Source organism: Salvelinus alpinus, chromosome 21 (assembly GCF_045679555.1).
Source record: "Salvelinus alpinus chromosome 21, SLU_Salpinus.1, whole genome shotgun sequence".
Lineage (NCBI taxonomy): Eukaryota > Metazoa > Chordata > Actinopteri > Salmoniformes > Salmonidae > Salvelinus > Salvelinus alpinus.
Window position 1 is genome coordinate 13,171,926 of NC_092106.1, and position 18,916 is coordinate 13,190,841.

An 18,916-nucleotide genomic window follows, 5' to 3' on the forward strand; every position below is an offset into this window, starting at 1 on the left:
ACCATACAGAGTGCTGTTGAGGTTACTATAGACCTTCACTGCAAAACAGTGTATTTTAATCAATTATTTGTTGACATGTGAGTATATTTATAGTAAAGTTTAATCTATAAAAGGCTAACTTTTTTTTAATGTTTCACAATTTGTATTTTTATGAAATTCACTGAGGATGGTCCTCCCATTCCTCCTCTGAGGAGCCTTCACACACACACACACACACACACACACACACCGTGTATTACTTTGTGTATTGTTGGATTGCGGTGAGACGTGTGTCTGTAATGAATATAACTGTCCACCGGGGAGAGCTTTTACACCAGACACAGTCAGACATATCTCCCATTACCTCAACACCGTGGAAGACAGCTTTGCTTTCTAGTCATTACATTTTATAACAGTTATTACAAACATAAATATCAAAGGAACCTTGTCATTTGAAGTCTGAGGGTTTGCAATTATCACCTTTCAAACAAGTTATTTCCTGCTATAATGAGGTTCCAAAATGAAGGGAATGTGTCCTCACTTGTTACCCCTTGACATGTCACACTTAAAGAGCAAGCTAACACTCACTTCCTAAATGGAAAGCGTGGAACACTTTTTGTATGAAAAATAAAGGACTCCAAATATTTGCCGTAATTACGGCTTTGTACAAAAAGCCCTCAGACCGCTACTCAAAGCATGAGCGAGTAATTACATTCATAAAGCAGCTGTAAAGTCCTTCATTATGGCTCTAGTCAGTGTGTGTGTATGATACAATGTCAACAGTGAGACTCACCTTATTCATTTTTCTCTCAATAGAAATCACGCACACACACACACACAAACACCAAAAGCTGACCTGCGCTGACAGTCACAGCTTCCACGAACTGCTCCCTCCAGGAGTGCGTGCCAATCACAAGGGCCAAGTTGGTCTTCTTAATGAGCTTGTCAACGGTGCTCTGCCAATCACAAACAAAGAGCGCATAGTCAACATCCTATTATAGAGAAGAAGGCAAACTTATGTGCGTGACCGGAACTCTAATGAAGAAGTTAGAGACAGTGGCATCGTTACCATGAGAAGTATTATCTGGTATTTTATTAGGATCCCCATTAGCTGTTGCGACAGCAGCTACTCTTTCTGGGGTCCATTTCTGAAGTAATATGAATTCACAATAGCACTATTTTGGTTTCACCGCAACCACACACACGTGCTGTGGCACATTGGTTTATAACGACACTCCCCCCAAGCACAGCAAACCACATGCTGAGTCCTGGGATCCACTCAGACACTAAAGGAAAGCATCATATTCAGCACTCAAGTACGACTGCACCAAACCGTAACTTCCTCCTACTCAAACAAACCAATAAAACCGTCCTATGAAACACCCTAGCCAAACCCAACTGGATAGGAGGTTTCATTGGCTAGAAAGGTCTCACCACTGTGGGTAAACTTCTGCAAGACTGGGGAATATAGGCGATGGACTTCAGCCTTTAGGTAACTGGGACATACTGTTCTTTTCAATAATGAGTATGGTTACATGCACACAATAATATGATTATTGTGGATAGTCAGATTAATATAATCGTTTGTTTAAAACATTTACATGCTTTGCAAGAAGAACGATTGTCTGAATAATCCTGTTTCAGGCTACTTGATGTCAGGCTACCTGATGTGGTAAATAAATGCAGAAAATTGGCAGTAAAAATAAGCGCTGTACCACAGAAGCCAGGTTATTTTTGATTCTGAGTTCGGACATATAAAGTTTGTAGGTGAAAACTAATTCTAAGATGCATACTTTCAGTTTTTACGAACTCACTTCACTCGCGCATAAGAGGGAGGCTCACGCTACTGGTGCTGGCACCTCCTATAGCTCCTCCCACCAGCCTCCACTGATGTGAACGTTGTCTCTGACTGCCACCGTATAGGAGATGCCTGGGCATACAGTATGTGATGCTCAGCGCTAGTAGTGTTTACTTCTTGTTTTCTAAATGTGGAAACTTCATCACCTGTGTAAACATTTCTCACTGGTCTTTTTTGTGGGGTTTTTGCGTGCACCGTCCACCCATCCATAGAGTAAACAATGCTATTAAACTATGTGACATTGATCGAGGATTTCGTAAAGTCAAGTGCCAGTCATTGAAATTACTTGAGAGTTCAATTACCTGTTGTGCTTGTTTTGTGCTGCTACAAATCATGAGTGACAAGCGCAATCTTATTATAAATAATAAATGAATCTTAATCAAGTCAAGAAGAGGCACATGGACTGATTGGATTAAATCCCTGGCCATGGTGATATAGGACTTCAATGAGTTAGCTGTCATCCGTCACAACCATTGGTTCACTTAAAAAGCAACCCTTCTGAGCACAGTGGAGGGTCGTTCCACCTCAAAAAAGTCAATGTTACCTATATTAGCATGTTCATGCTTCATGCCCAAATCATCTTAAGGTAACTAAAAATTGATTGTGTAACTCAATGATGTTATTTGGATACGAATTGTGAAAATGCTAATATAGGTACCATTGACTTGCAAAGAATTTTTTGAAGTGGAACGACCCTCCACTCTGCTCAGTGTCTGCCCTCAGAAGGGTTGGAGTTAAACCACTGTGTGGCTCTGGGGCTGTATGTGATCTTGGATCAGTTTTGCCTAGTAGATAACAATGAATAAGATGATATGGACATGATGGAACTGATCCTAGATCCTTGATACATATACTGAGCTCTGATGTGGCCAATACAGTGAAGCAGGGGAGAAGAGAGGTAACATACCTTGAACTCATAAGACTCCTCAATGACCACTTCCAGCCGGCTGTGCTCCCCCAAGATGGGCTTTCCCATCTCTGCAATGCGTCTCGCCTCCTCCTCCTCTGCACTCATCTGGCCATCAGGATCCTCTAAGAGATAGAAGGAAAGAGGAGGGATGAGATACATAGATCAGTGAAGGAGAGAGGAGAGTGGAGAGCGGAGAAAGGGGGGTGGAGAGTGGAGAGAGGGTGGTGGAGAGTGGAGAAAGGGGGATGGAGAGTGGAGAGAGGAGGGTGAGGGAAGAGATAGAGAGAAAGTGTAACTCAAACATGCCAACATGCCTCACAAATAGATAAGGCCAGAGTCCTATCAATAATTGAGTTTGAGTCAGCGTTATTTCTTCATACAGTATATCACTCATGTGTATTAGCCCATGTTTGTGGAGATGTGTGTGAGTGGGGGAGGGAGACAGTCAGAGAGAAGGAGAGATGAGAGGTTGGTGGTGAATGTGTGGGTGTGATGGGGAAGCAAGAGGGGAAAAGAGAAGAGCTAAGGACAGACTAGTGGGGTAGATTCATGAGAAGAGGAAAGTAGGACTGGGAGACATAGCAGCAAAAAGATAGCCAGACATTTTGTTAGAGAAAGAAACAGACAGAAGGTGAGTGTAAATTAGGGTAGATTTATGCTGACTTGAGGTGGGCAGAGACCAATGTCCCAAATGATTTATTTTGTGGCTGTCAATCATATATGCTTGAGGTGGGCAGAGACCAATGTTCCAATAGTGTGATTTAGTGGCTGTTATTCAAATATTGAGCTGGGCCATCATTAAGTCCCATCTAAAATAACACCTCAAACACACTATAAACAGCTGGGCTAAACCCATTTTCCTGCTTCCATTCAGCATCATATTCCATGTCTACATATAGCGTATAATTACTCATCCTCTCATTGGAGGGACGACAAAGACTGTGAGCCGCGAAGACGCACGGAAAGATTTTCTTGTGTCGTCGTCGCCGCGTGGCGAGTGGGCAGATATTATTCCTCTTTTAGTTCCTCTCCTCTGCCTTCAAAGCACAAGCTGTAATTATGAAAGGAGTAGAGAGCTGCCAGGCACCACATGGCAACTGCCCCACTGTATTCCCCCAACGCTCCAGCTCCTTCACCATGTTGCTCTTACAATGTTACACCAGGGATCCTAATAAATACTAAATACTAATACACTCTAATGATGATGAAGTATACTGCTGGTCTGCGGTTACTGTGGGTACATTACTGCATCATCAGCTCAGGGCCCATATTCACAAAGCCATCTCAGAGTAGGAATGCTGATCTGGGATCAGATCCCCCCCCATCTCTGTCCATCCCTTATGATCTAGAAGGCAAAACTGATTCTAGATCAACACTCCTACTCTGAGACGCTTTATGAATATGTACCCTGATTGGGTAGGGCTCTTCAACACCTCTAAGATCTGCATTCAAATAAAGTATGGCATGGGACACTGTTAGCTTACTGTAGAAGGACAGTACTCTAATATTTATCCAAGAGAGGCCAGTTGTGCGAGATATACCTATATCATATTTTTCCAGGGATGGATACAAATCGATGTAAGAGTGATGCATTTTATGGAGCGAGCAGGTCCTTATCTTGGATTTATGCTGTAAATAGACTTCCATCAATAAATGATGTCACAATAGCCAAGGCCACACTGAGGGCTAATCCCTAAGTGGTACTGCGTCAGAGGTGTGATCAAAATAAGGGTCCTCAACTCTTAAGGTTCCTTGGAGAACTTTTTCCCGATAAAGTACCTTTGAGTTAGGTGTGGGGTTCTTGACGTGGCATCTACGGTTCTTCAGAATTCTAAAAGGTGGCCTTTCATAGCACACAGCAAATTGGCCAGTGTTAACTAGTGTTGATTAAAGAGTTAAATTAACAGAACCCCAGTGTTGATGTTAATACCAGAGTTGAACCAAAACCACATCCTTCACTATCACATTTCCCAGCATGCTCTATTGCAGGTTGATTTTTAGAATAGTTTGTTTCAATATCTATGTTTTTGCATGCACATTGATTGATTCATTTAAAGGTAGACTCAGCGATATAACGTAGATGCAGAAAGTAAACAGCATAGTGGGTCAATTTCCGCAACAACTAAATATTGAAGCGCAAGGCTCAACTTCTCCTCTGTTTTGGTCTTGTGGCTCCCATGCTGTAAGAGCGTGAAGTGAACCTGTGCACACGCGCAGATACTGTGTGTGACTGTGAGAGAGTGAAGTCGTGAATCTCGCTCATCTAAATATCTGCTGTGCTGCTTGTGGCAACGTCATTTAGCTCAGTCTACCTTTAATCTTATGCTACTCAAATATAAACTATTCCAATCTGTTACTTGGACTTATTGCCCCCGATACTGAAATGGTTGTTTCAGTTTAGATGTTTAAGGTAGTCTCATATCTTTGTCTTCGCAACCCTGACAGTCCTTCTGAATGCAGGTTGTGGGTGAATAAATTCTAAACGTTGGATATCCCCACTCTGGCTGGATTCCAATTGGAATTACACATCACTTTGCAAGCCAGCATAAAGTGATTTGCAGGGAGGATTAGGGTAAAACTAGGCCCCCTGAAGAAGGCTTTATGAAATATTATACGACAATGTATTCACTTAGGATCTTACTTGGTCAAGGCAACAGGACTGAAAATGAATGAATTCGACAACCATGTCTCTGTCACTAGCAAACACAGTCATGTGTGATACTGGTAACACTAACATTCACTCAAAAGGCACTCTGGGAAATATGCAAATAATATGCAGGGCTATTCAATTCTTGTCCTGGAGGGCCGAAACATTTCTGGATTTTGATTTTTGTATGGTTCTTCAAAGAGCCATCCCATTTATGGTTCTTCAGAGATCCTTAAATTGATGTTGTTATATAGTGTACCAACTCATGTGAAATGTTTGCTGTTTTTATGGATGATTCTGAACCAAAACCAATTCCCCCACATGGGCCTTTAGGGATAATAAAATGTTCTATGTGGGCTGTTTCTAGGCTGGTTGTGTGAGGCAAGTTGCTGATGGTCTTACCTTGGTTAAGCAGAAGGGCTGGAAGAAAGAAGGAAGAACAGAACAGTCAGTACAGCAGTCCAAACAGAAGAACAGAACAGTCAGTACAGCAGTCCAAACAGAAGAACAGAACAGTCAGTACAGCAGTCCAAACAGAAGAACAGAACAGTCAGTACAGCAGTCCAAACAGAAAAACAGAACAGTCAGTACAGCAGTCCAAACAGAAGAACAGAACAGTCAGTACAGCAGTCCAAACAGAAGAACAGAACAGTCAGTACAGCAGTCCAAACAGAAGAACAGAACAGTCAGTACAGCAGTCCAAACAGAAGAAGAACAGAACAGTCAGTACAGCAGTCCAAACAGAAGAAGAACAGAACAGTCAGTACAGCAGCCCAAACAGAAGAACAGAACAGTCAGTACAGCAGCCCAAACAGAAGAACAGAACAGTCAGTACAGCAGTCCAAACAGAAGAACAGAACAGTCAGTACAGCAGTCCAAACAGAAGAACAGAACAGTCAGTACATCAGTCCAAACAGAAGAACAGAACAGTCAGTACAGCAGTCCAAACAGAAGAACAGAACAGTCAGTACAGCAGTCCAAACAGAAGAACAGAACAGTCAGTACAGCAGTCCAAACAGAAGAACAGAACAGTCAGTACAGCAGTCCAAACAGAAGAACAGAACAGTCAGTACATCAGTCCAAACAGAAGAACAGAACAGTCAGTACAGCAGTCCAAACAGAAGAACAGAACAGTCAGTACATCAGTCCAAACAGAAGAACAGAACAGTCAGTACAGCAGTCCAAACAGAAGAACAGGACAGTCAGTACAGCAGTCCAAACAGAAGAACAGAACAGTCAGTACAGCAGTCCAAACAGAAGAACAGAACAGTCAGTACAGCAGTCCAAACAGAAGAACAGAACAGTCAGTACAGCAGTCCAAACAGAAGAAGAACAGAACAGTCAGTACAGCAGTCCAAACAGAAGAACAGAACAGTCAGTACAGCAGCCCAAACAGAAGAACAGAACAGTCAGTACAGCAGTCCAAACAGAAGAACAGAACAGTCAGTACAGCAGTCCAAACAGAAGAACAGAACAGTCAGTACATCAGTCCAAACAGAAGAACAGAACAGTCAGTACAGCAGTCCAAACAGAAGAACAGAACAGTCAGTACAGCAGTCCAAACAGAAGAACAGAACAGTCAGTACAGCAGTCCAAACAGAAGAACAGAACAGTCAGTACAGCAGTCCAAACAGAAGAAGAACAGAACAGTCAGTACAGCAGTCCAAACAGAAGAACAGAACAGTCAGTACAGCAGCCCAAACAGAAGAACAGAACAGTCAGTACAGCAGTCCAAACAGAAGAACAGAACAGTCAGTACAGCAGTCCAAACAGAAGAACAGAACAGTCAGTACAGCAGTCCAAACAGAAGAACAGAACAGTCAGTACAGCAGTCCAAACAGAAGAACAGAACAGTCAGTACAGCAGTCCAAACTCCAGACAAGTCAAAGGGCAGTATGACATGCTATCACACCATTACACTTCCCTGACCTTGTGAGATTTCACCAACTAAGAGCTGTGATGTCATGACAGCCATTGTGGACTCTCCTCTAAGTGCCTCGGTTCAGTAAAAACATGTTTTTTTGTTTGAAACATTCTCTCTATTTCTCTCCCTCTGGTTGTACCCTGATTCTCCACTCTTCTCCTAAAGTGTACACTTGCAAAGATTATCGCATTGATTTAAGAATGGTGGAAACTCCCTCCAGTGTGTGCTCTCTCTCTCTCTCTCTCACACACACAAACAAAACACACACAAACAAAACACACACAAACAAAAAACACACAAACAAAACACACACTCAGACACTAGGGCTATTTCCTCTTTATTTTCTTCGCCTCACATTCAATTGGACATCACTCTTTGGTTGGCTCTGCGACTCTGAAAGTTCTCTACTTGTATCTTCATTTCACCAGCAGAATTGAAAATCCATTCTTTACCAAACAAAGCTACCTATAGTGCCTGACCGGTACTAGCTATAAGGCCCAACTCAGTCAGTGCCTGAAATGGAATGAAAAAGGTACAGGTACTTACTTTAATTGTACCGTACCTGGGTTTGTGTTTTAGAGCCAGTATTCTATAAGAGGTGCCACAACTCATTAAAGGTGCAGTACTCTGTACCCGTCAGCACCAACTCATTCCCAACCACTGACATCAGGAAAAACAAACCACTACACACTCACTCTCTCTTTCTCTCCCTGTTTGTTTTCTCCTGCAAGGACTGAAATGTGAGCTTCGGCTGAATTTATTGTTTGTCTGTGGGTAGACTGACTGTAGATTACAAACAGTGGCAGAGAGAGAAAGAGAGAGAGAGAGAGAGAAAGAGAGAGAGAGAGAGAGAAAGAGAGAGAGCCAGAGAGAGAGATAGAGAGAGAGAAAGAGAGAGAGAAAGAAAGAAAGAGAGAGAGAGAGAGAGAGAGAGAGAGAGAGAGAGAGAGAGAGAGAGAGAGAGAGAGAGAGAGAGAGAGAGAGAGAGAGAGAGAGAAAGGCCGTATCAGCTGTTATCACACCTGTTGTATTAGAGAGCCTGAGAGAGAGTGCTAGGTCAACATGGCTGGCATGGTTCACTGAGGTTCAGCTGATATTGGGAAACTGGAAAGGAGACACTCACAGACATGCAAACGGACACACACACTACAAGTACACACACCTGAGATTCCCCTCTTCAGCCAGCGCGGTTCCTCTAGTATGATGAAGAAGTTCTCCTTTTTCTCATACTCCTCATCGTCAATGATCCTCACCTGCAGGGTCTGACTGCGCACGCACGCACGCACACAGGTCAGTATCAGAGGTCAGTAACCAACAAATGGATTAGACTGTCTTCTTTAACTTTATTCAACAGTTAAAGAGATCAGTGGAAAGATGTAGTCCCAGGGGTTAGTCAGGGATTTTACTTTACAGAGAGAGCTCACCTCACACACACAGATGACGACCCCCCCCCCCCCCCCCCCCCTTAATGTAGAGCCACAAGGGTCTCTTTCCACCATGGGTCACTCCCAGATATCAATGAGCTAACCATACTCCATGTACAGCTATTGAGCAAAAGGCAGGGAGGGGAGCGGCACAATGCCAGACAAAGATGTCTTCCTCCCCGGTGCCGCCCCAGACATATTAACAGACACAGCTTGCACTTAAATCACTACAGAGGACCCACGGCAATATCCCTCCACGGCTGAATAATTCAGATGCAGACATGCACACCAGCCAGTGAGGGGACACCCAGGGGTCTGCAACACAGAGGGGCGTCACCTCGGCTGTATATCATCCCCTATTACTGTGACCCAACCCTCAGCCACTGCTCCAACCCTCAGCCACTGCTCCAACCCTCAGCCACTGCTCCAACCCTCAGCCACTGCTCCAACCCTCATCTAGCTCCTTCCATCCTGTGATTCTACCTACTGTACTACCTAATGTAGTACCTACTGTAAGTCCTTTACTCTACCTACTACTGAGCAACCTTAGCCTCAGCGTCTCTTGGGGATCTTACTGGCACTCAACCATAGGGTCCACACCCCCCCCCCCCCTACAGAGTAGTGCAGGGCTGGCGGTCAGCTTTTACTTCAGGCTGATGCGGAATGGCTGGTGAAAAGAGGAAATAGGGGGGGTGGAGGGGAGGAGGAGTTGGAAGACGTGTTTCACTTTGTTATTATGTACATTAGTCCTGATAATGTCTCCCAGGACATTGTGCCTGAAAATGTCACCACAGCAACAGTCTCCCTGTTGGCGGCGCAAACATAAACAAGCGATGAGAGAGAAACAAAGAGAGAAGAGAGAAAGAGGAAGAAGAAAGAGATGCAGATGTAGGATCTTAATTTGAGCCACATTTGCTACAGCAGGAAAACAATCTTGCAGCAACAGGAAATGTAAATTATTATGTGAATTATAATTAACGGACATTTTTGTAGGGGTTGATAAATATTTTTGGGGGTAGAAATCAAGCCTGAAATTTCAAAGTGGAAATTACAAACTTCAGAAGCCTTGTTCTCCTGCAACAGGGTGATCATATTGAGATCCTACATCTGTAGATACAGGAAGATAAGAGGCTGAGGGAGAGAGAGACGAGAGAGAGACGAGAGAGAGAGAGAGCGAGGCGAGAGAGAAAGAGAAGAGCAAGAGAAAGAAAAGAGAATGAGAGACAATAGAGAAAGAGGAAGGGAAGAATAGATACAACGAGATGAGAGCGAAATTAGAGATGAATGAGAAATAAACAAGATGTTAAAATTAACATTACTGTGCAGATTTGTGGCGAGAGAGAAAGATAACCAGAAGACAGACATGAATACAGATAGCATGGTAATATAGCATGGTGTAGCCTACTTTAAGGCAGCAACACATAGCAGTGTGAATACAGTATTGGTTATGAGTTGAGCACAAACACTCAAGCCATTGATGGAGTTAAAGCTCCCATCAGGTTGGCCTTGATGAATAATGGAGAACAGTGTCAGGCATGGAGGAGGGAGAGGGGAGGGGGAGGGAGCGAGAATGAAGGAGTAGGGGAGAGTAGGAAAAGATGGAGGGGAGGAGAGGGGAGTGGGAAAAGATGGAGGGGAGGAGAGGGGAGTGGGAAAAGATGGAGGGGAGGAGAGGGGAGTGGGAAAAGATGGAGGGGAGGAGAGGGGAGTGGGAAAAGAGGAAGATGGATGAAATGGAAGCAACCAATAAACAAATAGAGTAGATGTGTAGAGGTAGGGAGTCTGTATGTCTATCTATCTATCTGCCTTTCTGTGCGTCCGTCCATCACTACTCACGTTGTCTGGTCGTTGGAGAACTCCAGCTCTCCCCGGTTGTCCTCGTAGTCCACGCCGCCCCCCTTCGCAGTGCCCGCCTCCGTGTGATAGGGCAGGATCACCGTGCCGCGGGCGCCCGAGTTCCTCACCACTGAGATCTCCATGGTGCCAACGCTCTCGCTGACGCGCACCAGCCGATCACGGAATGTGAAGATGCCAGCATGGTCGTCGTCCAGGATGGTCACCGTGGCGACCAGTGGCTCCACCAGGTGGCCCTTGGGTCCCGCGCCTGGCTCATCACTTTCGAACATCCCCTCGGCGTCACCAATGCGCAGGTTGAGCAGCCGCACGAAAAAGTGCTCGTCCTCCTCGAAGATGTCATCATCGATGATGCCGACCTGGGAAAGGTGTAGGATGGAGGGAGGAGGGGTGGAGGAGAGATGAAGATAGAAAGTGGCAGCTGTTTTAGACCATAAACGCTTGAGAGACACGCATCAAACCAACCACACTGATGGTCATAGACATGGGACACTAGGGGATTGATTGTTGTAGTCACTCATTCATAACTAATGGTTGAGTAGCAATTGAGTTGTTTCCTAACTCTCTCTCTCTACACATTCCTTGTTTTCTCCCTTTCCTCAACACTCCTCCTGCTATCCAGAAATACACTCTCTTTGTCCTCTGTCTAAGCGTGAACATGAAATGACACGAAAACTACGACGCGTTCAAAGAGAGAAACATCATCTCCAAGGACAAAATACTTCAAAACTCACTTCCTCCTCTTTTTACCGTCTCTCCCCTCTCCCATTCAGATGAAGTCCTATTCACTGTCAGTCAGGACGATAAGGCAGAATTTAATGTGCTCTAGTTTCCGGAAGACTCTCCAGCTCTACCGGTTCCTCTAAGACAGTGGTTCCCAATCTTTTTATAGTCCCGTACCCCTTCAAACATTCAACCCCTCTAGCACCAGGGCCAGCGCACTCTCAAATGTTGTTTTTTGCCATCATCGTAAGCCTGCCACACACACTATACGATATATTTATTAAACATAAGAATGAGTGTGAGTTTTTGTCACAACCCGGTTCGTGGGAAGTGACAAAGAGCTCTTATAGGACCAGGGCACAAATAATAATAATCAATCATTTTGCTCTTTATTTAACCATCTTACATGTAAAACCTTAATTGTTCATCAAAAATGGAATAACTCACCACAGGTTCAAATCAAATCAAATCAAATTTTATTAGTCACATACACATGGTTAGCAGATGTTAATGCGAGTGTAGCGAAATGCTTGTGCTTCTAGTTCCGACAATGCAGTAATAACCAACAAGTAATCTAACCTAACAATTCCACAACTACTACCTTACACACACACACAAGTGTAAAGGGATAAAGAATATGTACATAAAGATATATGAATGAGTGGTGGTACAGAACGGCATGGCAGATGCAGTAGATGGTATAGAGTACGGTATATACATATGAGATGAGTACTGTAGGGTATGTAAACATAAAGTGGCATAGTTTAAAGTGGCTAGTGGTACATGTATTACATAAAGATGGCAAGATGCAGTAGATGATATAGAGTACAGTATATACATATGAGATGGGTAATGTAGGGTATGTAAACATTATATTAAGTGGCATTGTTTAAAGTGGCTAGTGGTACATTTTTACATAATTTCCATCAATTCCCATTTTTAAAGTGGCTGGAGTTGAGTCAGTATGTTGGCAGCGGCCGCTAAATGTTAGTGGTGGCTGTTTAACAGTCTGATGGCCTTGAGATAGAAGCTGTTTTTCAGTCTCTCGGTCCCTGCTTTGATGCACCTGTACTGACCTCGCCTTCTGGATGATAGCGGGGTGAACAGGCAGTGGCTTGGGTGGTTGTTGTCCTTGATGATCTTTATGGCCTTCCTGTGACATCGGGTGGTGTAGGTGTCCTGGAGGGCAGGTAGTTTGCCCCCGGTGATGCGTTCTGCAGACCTCACTACCCTCTGGAGAGCCTTACGGTTGTGGGCGGAGCAGTTGCCGTACCAGGCGGTGATACAGCCCGACAGGATGCTCTCGATTGTGCATCTGTAGAAGTTTGTGAGTGCTTTTGGTGACAAGCCGAATTTCTTCAGCCTCCTGAGGTTGAAGAGGCGCTGCTGCGCCTTCTTCACAACGCTGTCTGTGTGGGTGGACCAATTCAGTTTGTCCGTGATGTGTACACCGAGGAACTTAAAACTTTCCACCTTCTCCACTACTGACCCGTCGATGTGGATAGGGGGGTGCTCCCTCTGCTGTTTCCTGAAGTCCACAATCATCTCCTTTGTTTTGTTGACGTTGAGTGTGAGGTTATTTTCCTGACACCACACTCCGAGGGCCCTCACCTCCTCCCTGTAGGCCGTCTCGTCGTTGTTGGTAATCAAGCCTACCACTGTAGTGTCATCCGCAAACTTGATGATTGAGTTGGAGGCGTGCATGGCCACGCAGTCGTGGGTGAACAGGGAGTACAGGAGAGGGCTCAGAACGCACCCTTGTGGGGCCCCAGTGTTGAGGATCAGCGGGGTGGAGATGTTGTTACCTACCCTCACCACCTGGGGGCGGCCCGTCAGGAAGTCCAGGACCCAGTTGCACAGGGCGGGGTCGAGACCCAGGGTCTCGAGCTTGATGACGAGTTTGGAGGGTACTATGGTGTTAAATGCTGAGCTGTAATCGATGAACAGCATTCTCACATGGGTATTCCTCTTGTCCAGATGGGTTAGGGCAGTGTGCAGTGTGGTTGCGATTGCGTCGTCTGTGGACCTATTGGGTCGGTAAGCAAATTGGAGTGGGTCTAGGGTGTCCGGTAGGGTGGAGGTGATATGGTCCTTGACTAGTCTCTCAAAGCACTTCATGATGACGGAAGTGAGTGCTACGGGGCGGTAGTCGTTTAGCTCAGTTACCTTAGCTTTCTTGGGAACGGGAACAATGGTGGCCCTCTTGAAGCATGTGGGAACAGCAGACTGGGATAAGGATTGATTGAATATGTCCGTAAACACACCAGCCAGCTGGTCTGCGCATGCTCTGAGGACGCGGCTGGGAATGCCGTCTGGGCCTGCAGCCTTGCGAGGGTTAACACGTTTAAATGTTTTACTCACCTCGGCTGCAGTGAAGGAGAGCCCGCAGGTTTTGGTAGGGGGCCGTGTCAGTGGCACTGTATTGTCCTCAAAGCGGGCAAAAAAGTTGTTTAGCCTGTCTGGGAGCAAGACATCCTGGTCCGCGACGGGGCTGGTTTTCTTTTTGTAATCCGTGATTGACTGTAGACCCTGTGTCACGCCCTGGCCTTAGTATTCTTTGTTTTCTTTATTATTTTAGTTAGGTCAGGGTGTGACATGGGGTTAGGTTTGTGTTTTTGTATTGTCTTGGGTGGTTTGGAGTGTCTAGGGGGATTTGTTAGAGTGTATGGGTTTGTGTTGAGTGGATGTGTCTAGAATAGTCTATGGTTTAGTGTATGTGTCTAGTATAGTCTATGGTTGAGTGTAGGTGTTTAGAAAAGTCTATGGCTGCCTGATTTGGTTCTCAATCAGAGACAGCTGGTCATAGTTGTCTCTGATTGGGAGCCATATTTAAGGGAGCCATAGGCTTTAGGTATTTGTGGGAAATTGTCTATGTAGAACGTTTGTAGCCTGTATGTATGTGCACAACGTTTGTAGCTTCACGGTCGTTTTGTTGTTTCGTTAGTTTGTATAGTGTTTTGTGTCGTGTTCATCTTCGTGGTGTTAATAAAAGAAGATGGCTTATTTTCCAAATGCTGCGTTTTGGTCCGTCTCTCAACCACACGATCGTGACAGAATTTCCCACCAAAGGACCAAGCAGCGTGTGAAACGGCAACAGGACCCACCTACACAGGATTTCTGGAGATGGGAGGACGAATTGGATGGAAAGGGACCTTGGGCTCAACCTGGAGAATATCGCCGTCCCAAAGCTGAGCTGGAGGCAGCGAAAGCAGAGAGGCGGCGATATGAGGAGGCAGCACGGAGGCAAGGCTGGAAGCCCGTGAGTACTACCCCAAAATTTCTTGGGTGGGGGCTAGGAGGTAGTGGGCCGAGGGCAGGTAGGAGACCTGCGCCCACTTCCCAGGCTAACCGTGGAGAGCGGGAGTACGGGCAGACACCGTGTTACGCAGTAGAGCGCACGGTGTCTCCTGTACGTGTGCATAGCCCAGTGCGGGTTATTCCACCTCCCCGCACTGGTAGGGCTAGATTGAGCATTGAGCCAAGTGCCATGAAGCCGGCTCTACCTATCTGGCCACCAGTACATCTCCTCGGGCCGGCTTACATGGCACCAGCCTTACGCATGGTGTCCCCGGTTCGCCTACATAGCCCGGTGCGGGTTATTCCACCTCCCCGCACTGGTCGGGCGACGGGGAGCATTCAACCAGGTAAGGTTGGGCAGGCTCAATGCTCAAGGGAGCCAGTACGCCTGCACGGTCCGGTATTTCCGGCGCCACCTCCCCGCCCCAGTCCTGTTCCACCAGTGCCTACACCACGCACCAGGCTTCCAGTGTGTCTCCAGAGCCCTGTTCCTCCTCCACGCACTCGTCCAATGGTGCGTGTCTCCAGCCCATTACCACCAGTGCCTACACCACGCACCAAGCCTCCTGTGTGTTCCCAGAGTCCTGTGCGTCCTGTTGCTGCTCCCCGCACTAGCCCTGAGATGCGTGTCCCCAGCCCGGTACCACCAGTTCCGGCACCACGCACTAGGCCTAATGTGCGTTTCAAGGGTCCAGTATGCCCTGTTCCTGCTCCCCGCACTAGCCCTGAGATGCGTGTCCCCAGCCCGGTACCACCAGTTCCAGCACCACGCACCAGGCCTACAGTGCGCCTCAGCCGGCCAGAGCCATCCGTCTCTCCAGCGCCATCTGAGCCATCCGTCTCCCCAGCGCCATCTGAGCCATCCGTCTCCCCAGCGCCATCTGAGCCATCCGTCTCCCCAGCGCCATCTGAGCCATCCGTCTCCCCAGCGCCATCTGAGCCATCCGTCTCCCCAGCGCCATCTGAGCCATCCGTCTGCCCAGTGCCAATAGAGCCGCCCGTCTGTCCCGAGCCGTCAGAGCCGATCGTCAGTCAGGAGCCGCTAGAGCCGATCGTCAGACAGGATCTGCCAGAGCCGCCAACCAGACAGGATCTGCCAGAGCCGCCAACCAGAAAGGATCTGCCAGAGCCGCCAACCAGACAGGATCTGCCAGAGCCGCCAACCAGACAGGATCTGCCAGAGCCGCCAACCAGACAGGATCTGCCAGGGCCGCCAACCAGACAGGATCTGCCAGGGCCGCCAACCAGACAGGATCTGCCAGGGCCGCCAACCAGATATGAGCAGCCAGATCCGTCAGCCAGCCATGAGCAGCCAGATCCGTCAGCCAGCCATGAGCAGCCAGATCCGTCAGCCAGCCATGAGCAGCCAGATCCGTCAGCCAGCCATGAGCAGCCAGATCCGTCAGCCAGCCATGAGCAGCCAGATCCGTCAGCCAGCCATGAGCAGCCAGATCCGTCAGCCAGCCATGAGCAGCCAGATCCGTCAGCCAGCCATGAGCAGCTAGATCCGTCAGCCAGCCATGAGCCGTCCAGCCAGGATCCGCCAGAGCCGGCCAGCCAGGATCCGCCAGAGCCGGCCAGCCAGGATCAGCCCTTCAGTCCGGAGCTGCCGTACCTCAGTCCGGAGCTGCCCCTTATCCTGGGGCTGCCCCTTAGTCCGGTACTGCCCCTTAGTCCGGTGCTGCCCCTTATTCCAGTGGGGCTAAGAAAGCGGGTAGTGACTATGGTGGGGTGGGGACCACGACCAGTGCCGGAGCCGCCGCCGTGGACGGAAGCCCACCCAGACCCTCCCCTAGACTATGTGCTGGTGCGCCCGGAGTTCGCACCTTAAGGGGGGGGTTATGTCACGCCCTGGCCTTAGTATTCTTTGTTTTCTTTATTATTTTAGTTAGGTCAGGGTGTGACATGGGGTTAGGTTTGTGTTTTTGTATTGTCTTGGGTGGTTTGGAGTGTCTAGGGGGATTTGTTAGAGTGTATGGGTTTGTGTTGAGTGGATGTGTCTAGAATAGTCTATGGTTTAGTGTATGTGTCTAGTATAGTCTATGGTTGAGTGTAGGTGTTTAGAAAAGTCTATGGCTGCCTGATTTGGTTCTCAATCAGAGACAGCTGGTCATAGTTGTCTCTGATTGGGAGCCATATTTAAGGGAGCCATAGGCTTTAGGTATTTGTGGGAAATTGTCTATGTAGAACGTTTGTAGCCTGTATGTATGTGCACAACGTTTGTAGCTTCACGGTCGTTTTGTTGTTTCGTTAGTTTGTATAGTGTTTTGTGTCGTGTTCATCTTCGTGGTGTTAATAAAAGAAGATGGCTTATTTTCCAAATGCTGCGTTTTGGTCCGTCTCTCAACCACACGATCGTGACACCCTGCCACATACCTCTTGTGTCTGAGCTGTTGAATTGCGACTCGATTTTGTCTCTGTACTGGGACTTAGCCTGTTTGATTGCCTTGCGGAGAGAATAGCTACACTGTTTGTATTCGGTCATGCTTCCGGTCACCTTGCCCTGGTTAAAAGCAGTGGTTCGCGCTTTCAGTTTCACGCGAATGCTGCCGTCAATCCACGGTTTCTGGTTTGGGAATGTTTTAATCGTTGCTGTGGGTACGACATCGTCAATGCACTTCCTAATGAACTCGCTCACCGAATCAGCATATTCGTCAATATTGTTGTTGGACGCGATGCGGAACATATTCCAATCCGCGTGATCGAAGCAGTCTTGAAGCGTGGATTCAGATTGGTCGGACCAGCGTTGAACAGACCTGAGCGCGGGAGCTTGTTGTTTGAGTTTCTGTTTGTAGGCTGGAATCAACAAAATGGAGTCGTGGTCAGCTTTTCCGAAAGGGGGGCGGGGGAGGGCCTTATATGCGTCGCGGAAATTAGTATAACAATGATCTAGGGTTTTTCCAGCCCTGGTAGCACAATCGATATGCTGATAGAATTTAGGGAGTTTTGTTTTTAGATTAGCCTTGTTAAAATCCCCAGCTACGATGAATGCAGCCTCAGGGTGTGTGGTTTCCAGTTTACAAAGAGTCAGATAAAGTTCGTTCAGGGCCATCGATGTGTCCGCTTGGGGGGGAATATATACGGCTGTGATTATGATTGAAGAGAATTCCCTTGGTAGATAATGCGGTCGACATTTGATTGTGAGGAGTTCTAGATCAGGTGAACAGAATGACTTGAGTTCCTGTGTGTTGTTATGATGATCACACCACTTCTCGTTAATCATAAGGCATACCCCCCCGCCCCTCTTCTTACCGGAAAGATGTTTGTTTCTGTCGGCGCGATGCATGAAGAAACCAGCTGGCTGCACCGACTCCGTTAGCGTCCCTTGAGTTAGCCATGTTTCCGTGAAGCAGAGCACGTTGCAATCCCTGATGTCTCTCTGGAATGCTACCCGTGCTCGGATTTCATCAACCTTATTGTCAAGAGACTGGACATTGGCGAGTAGTATGCTAGGGAGTGGAGCGCGATGTGCCCGTCTCCGAAGCCTGACCACGAGACCGCCCCGTTTGCCCCTTTTTCGGCGTCGCACAGGGTCGCCGGCTGGGATCAGATCCATTGTATTGGGTGGAAGGCAAAACACTGGATCCGTTTCGGGAAAGTCATATTCCTGGTAGGAACGATGATGAGTTGACGTTAATCGTATATTCAGTAGTTCCTCCCGACTGTATGTAATGAAACCTAAGATTACCTGGGGTACCGATGTAAGAAATAACACATAGAAAAACAAAATACTGCATATTTTCCAAGGAACGCGAGGCGGCCATCTCTTTTCGGCGCCGGAAGTTCGAGGTTAATGAGAAGGGTGTGCTTGAAAGGATGCACATAACTCTGCAATATTGGGTTGTATTGGAGAGAGTCTCAGTCTTAAATCATTTCCACACAGTCTGTGCCTGTACTTAGTTTTCATGCTAGTGAGGGCCGAGAATCCACTCTCACATAGGTACGTGGTTGCAAAGGGCATCAGTGTCTTAACAGCGCGATTTGCCAAGGCAGGATACTCTGAGCGCAGCCCAATCCAGAAATCTGGCAGTGGCTTCTGATTTAAATTACATTTTCACAGAACCGCTTTTTGCAATTTCAATGAGGCTCTCTTGTTGAGATATCGGTAAATGGACTGGAGGCAGGGCATAAAAGGGATAATCGAATCCAGTTGTTTGTGTCATCCGTTTCTGGAAAGTACCTGCGTAATTGCGCACCCGACTCAATTATTTATTTTTTTATTTTTATTTCACCTTTATTTAACCAGGTAGGCTAGTTGAGAACAAGTTCTCACTTGCAACTGCGACCTGGCCAAGATAAT

At 46.9% G+C, this 18,916-nt stretch overlaps 1 protein-coding gene across 1 annotated transcript in view; it reads right to left on the reverse strand.

Moving 5' to 3' along the window:
- LOC139547870 (sodium/calcium exchanger 2-like) overlaps positions 1-18,916 on the reverse strand; it is a 121,669-nt gene that overhangs the window by 15,172 nt on the left and 87,581 nt on the right. Inside the window, exons 7-11 of the mRNA XM_071357014.1 lie at positions 10,579-10,955; positions 8,481-8,584; positions 5,797-5,814; positions 2,745-2,869; positions 836-935 (exon numbers count right to left, since the gene is read on the reverse strand). Of these exons, the coding sequence (XP_071213115.1) occupies positions 836-935; positions 2,745-2,869; positions 5,797-5,814; positions 8,481-8,584; positions 10,579-10,955 (724 nt within the window). The remainder of the gene's footprint in view (positions 1-835; positions 936-2,744; positions 2,870-5,796; positions 5,815-8,480; positions 8,585-10,578; positions 10,956-18,916) is intronic.